Here is a 3884-nt window from a genome sequence, read left to right as displayed (position 1 = left end):
CAGGATACCAGAGGTAGCCCCACCTACTGCCACATCCTTGATCACTACCAAGAAAGGCAGCAAGCTCATATCACAGACCAGGAAATTCATTTGTCTGGTTCACTCCCAAAATAAGGGAAGATCGTTGCTACACCCATGACCCCTGCAAAGGGTTCCTCCATGCAGCAGCAGCAGCAAAAGGATACGGTCATGACAGAACACAGTAACAACTTCTCCTCACCCACAGGGGTACCACATAAGTTTCAGGTGGGCAACAAAGTCTGGTTGCATCGACAGAAAGAACGCCTTACCAGAACCCATCAGAAGCTCAGACCACACCGACATGGTCCTTACAGCAGTACCAAGGCTATGGGGAACAATGCTTTAAACCACAACATTCCTCCATTCCTTCGCCTGCACCAAATGTTCAATGTGGACCATCGTCGACCATGCTTCCCACCATCACTGGACACATCAGAGATTGCAGGACAAGTTCAGCAGATGGAGGAACTCAACGCAATGGGGACCATTGCTTCCTAAGGGGGGAGGAATGATCCAGGTGGATGTTGGTGGCCACCCACTAACCCATTTGGACCCCCACAACTGTCTCTTTTAGTCTTTTCAGTTTCCTTAATTGTAGCACAACTTACTATTTTTAGCAGTTTTTCGGGTCCTGAACTTCTGGAGCCGTTTTGAGGCCCTAAACGACGTTTTTTTTGGGAATCTGGGGGCAACATGGGTCCACGGACCGATGTTGCCCTTCCCAAAGTGGTAGTTCTCGGATAGATCTTTCTAACGAGCTATCGTACGCGTCAAACGGAGATCGTATGCCAAAGTTACGACCCCGGGAAATTGATGTACCAATTTACCCAAACGGGGCCCACAATTTGGCGTTTCATCTTCTAGGGTTAGGTTTCGGGATGTGAAGGGTTTTTCATTATTTCTCAACAATAAATAGGCCTTCGAGCCTCATTGTAATACAGTTGGGAACAGTTCAGAGGCATGTAGCCGCCACATCTCTTCTCAGAGATAAGCTACCATCGCCCTAGCTAGTTTCTCTCCATTTCTGTTTGTAAGCATATTTCAGTATTTTACAGTAATGAAATGAAGTATTATTTCCGCTGCATATCTGTATTTATGGTTATCGCATCTCTGTATTTATGGTTATCTCTGTAATCTATTGCGTTCCTGTTTAAATCCGGATCAATGCACCAAGAGATAGGAGTCATTTCCATATACACAAATTAACAACAACAAAATTCAACATGATTGTGGCAGTCACTGAACATAGCAGAGAAGAAGGGAATGCAATTAAGTATTCAAATCATTCAAGTTTAAATAAATATACTTAATTTGTAACTTGTATAACATTACAACAATTATGACTCTAAAGAAGAACTTCAAGAAAGATCTATTTTCTTCAACATTATTTCTTGCAACTATTCTAATTATGACTTACAAGATGGGATTCTAGTCTTTATATTAGGTGGTACAAAATAACACAAAAATTGTTTGTACAAAGATGCCAGTATGTAGCAGCCGAGCTTCAAAAGACGGAGGAAGAGCTTACAAAACTGAAAAGACTTCTGATTGCAACAGAATATGAAAAATCACAGGCTATATTGGAGATGGACAAAACAATGTGTCTCATAAAGGAATTAACATTAAATTTGGAGAGTGCTAACACTTTAGAAAGGAAAGTAACAATTGACTCTAAATTTGCAAGGCCAGGAGTTGTGGAGAAGGACAATGTTGATTTGGATGAAGAAAATATCATTACAAAGACACAACTAGAGGTTGAAAAGGAAAGAAATGCATCAGTAATCTTAGAACTACAAGCTATCAAACAGGAGCTTGAGCATGATATTTCAGGATACCTATGTTTAGTTAAATTGAGGGACATATCTCTTGAAAATGCAATTGATGCATTGGCAGCTTCTGAAAAGGTGCAGAAACAAGTAGATGCACTAACCATAGAATTTATGACCACAAAGAATTTCTTAGATATAGCTCAAATCTTATATAGGGAAAAAAAAGAAGAAAAGAAACATGTTGTAGCTATGGCCAAAGACTGAGAGTCTGAGGAGAGGGGGAAAGAAATAGAGCATGTCAACCAGGAACTAATTAGGCTGAATCATGAAGTAGTTCTTGTTAAGGATCTGATGTTAAAGCTCGATGCCTCATCCTCTTTATTGCAGAGCTTGAAACTAGAATTAGCAGCTGTTAAAGAGTCGGAACTTAAACTAGGAGCAGAGATGCATGCAGTTGAAAATGCCCTCTCTAAAGAAGTGGATGACCTAGATCTTGCAAAGAGTCAAGAGGTTAAAAAAACTAAAGTCGAATATATAACTCTAGTAGAACTAGAGAAGATGAGAGAAAATCTAAACAAAGCCACACAGGAGGTAACTTATTTAGCAGGTGCCATTGAGCCACTCAGAGAAGAGTTGGAGAGGGAAAGTGCAATGCTAGAAGAAACATGGGAAAGGGTAGCAAAGTCTTATGTAGTAGTTGCTTCTCTAGAGGTTGAATTGAATCAAACAAGACAAGAAATTAAATCATGGAAACATGGAGAGAGGCAATCCAAGGAAGCTATGATAGAGCTTTCAAGAGATTTACAACAAGCAACTACTAATGGAGATAAGGCGAAGATTGAAGCTGAAGCAACTAGAGAGGATATGCGCAAAGCAAAGGAAGCAACTGCACAATCAGAGGCTAGTACTAGAACTGCAGAGAGTAGGCTACAAGCAACTATAAAAATGGCAGAAGCAGCTCAGGCATCAGAAGTGTTGGCTCTTGCTAGGATTGATGCTATGAATCAGAGTGAGTCAATTGTTGGATATTCCGAATCCAGGACTCTATCAGTTGCACTTTCATTTAATGAGTATTGTACACTGAACAATCAGGCACATGAAGCTAAGGAACTTGTTGACAAGCGAGTGGCAGCTGTTGTAGCCCAAATAGATGCAACTAAGGATAGTGAATGGGAAATATTGAAGAGATTGGAAGAAGCAAATAAAGAGATAATAGCAAGGAGGGAGGCTCTTCAAGTTTCCTCACAAAAGGCAAAGAGGGAAAATGTAGTGAAATTGATAGTTGAGGATCAACTCAGAAAATGGAGAGCACAAAATGGATAACATAGAAAAGCTGGTGATTTAGCTACTGCGGTGAAGAGATATGGTGCGCCACACAACCAAGTTAGTAATTGGAAAAACCATGCATATTCCGATCCAAATGATCTGGACAATAGCAATGAGAAAGAAAATATTCCTGTCATGCCAATAACATCATTGGGTCAGGTGTTGAGCATGAAAGCTTCCATGGAAAATAAGTTTGATGAAAGGCCTTTAGATAAGCCACTTGTGTCTAAGAGGAGTAAGTTCTAGTTTCCACGGTTTGCATTATCTGTTGGAAAGAAGAAAAAACATCCATTGAAATAAAATGACAGTTTTCCTATTTTAGAAGCACAATTGGGTTGCTTATATTTAATTCGTTGCATGGGCCATCAAGGTCACTGGGTCTTTCATCTGGTCACAGATGCAATTTTTAGTAAAAATGGGACGGTGAGTCCACAAGGACAAATTTATCCTATGGTTGGCTATAGTCCTCTCACATGGCCCAATTTCCTAGCAAATCACAGTATGTTAACTCCTACAACAATTCTAACCCACCATCTCTCTTTCCCCTCAACCTACACAACCCAAGGAATGGGATACCCTTCTCTGCCATACCCAGGTAGTTAAAACATGATAACAAGCAATACGTATTACAGGTCTTATGGAATATCTATTGATTCCTTACATACCATAATTTTATATAGCACCCCAATCCATAGACCTTATAACTTTATAAGTTTTTGTCTCAAGGCTTGCATGGTGTAATAAGGCTATTAACCCTTGCATTAAGGT

At 40.1% G+C, this 3884-nt stretch overlaps 1 protein-coding gene across 1 annotated transcript; it reads left to right on the top strand.

The window, feature by feature from the left end:
• The first annotated feature begins 1244 nt into the window (after positions 1 to 1244).
• On the top strand, positions 1245 to 3113 carry LOC149177276 (protein WEAK CHLOROPLAST MOVEMENT UNDER BLUE LIGHT-like 1). The gene is made up of 3 exons (XM_089421710.1): positions 1245 to 1294; positions 1502 to 1925; positions 2178 to 3113. Exons 1-3 carry the CDS (start codon positions 1245 to 1247, stop codon positions 3111 to 3113), a joined length of 1410 nt encoding a protein of 469 aa, XP_089277836.1.
• Positions 3114 to 3884: the final 771 nt, after the last annotated feature.

The sequence above is a fragment of the Pinus tabuliformis genome, chromosome 4_1, assembly GCF_031772625.1.
Source record: "Pinus tabuliformis cultivar Carrire ecotype Pingquan chromosome 4_1, CPIR1, whole genome shotgun sequence".
Taxonomy (NCBI): Eukaryota; Viridiplantae; Streptophyta; class Pinopsida; order Pinales; family Pinaceae; genus Pinus; species Pinus tabuliformis.
This window is presented reverse-complemented; position numbering and strand designations above follow the sequence as displayed.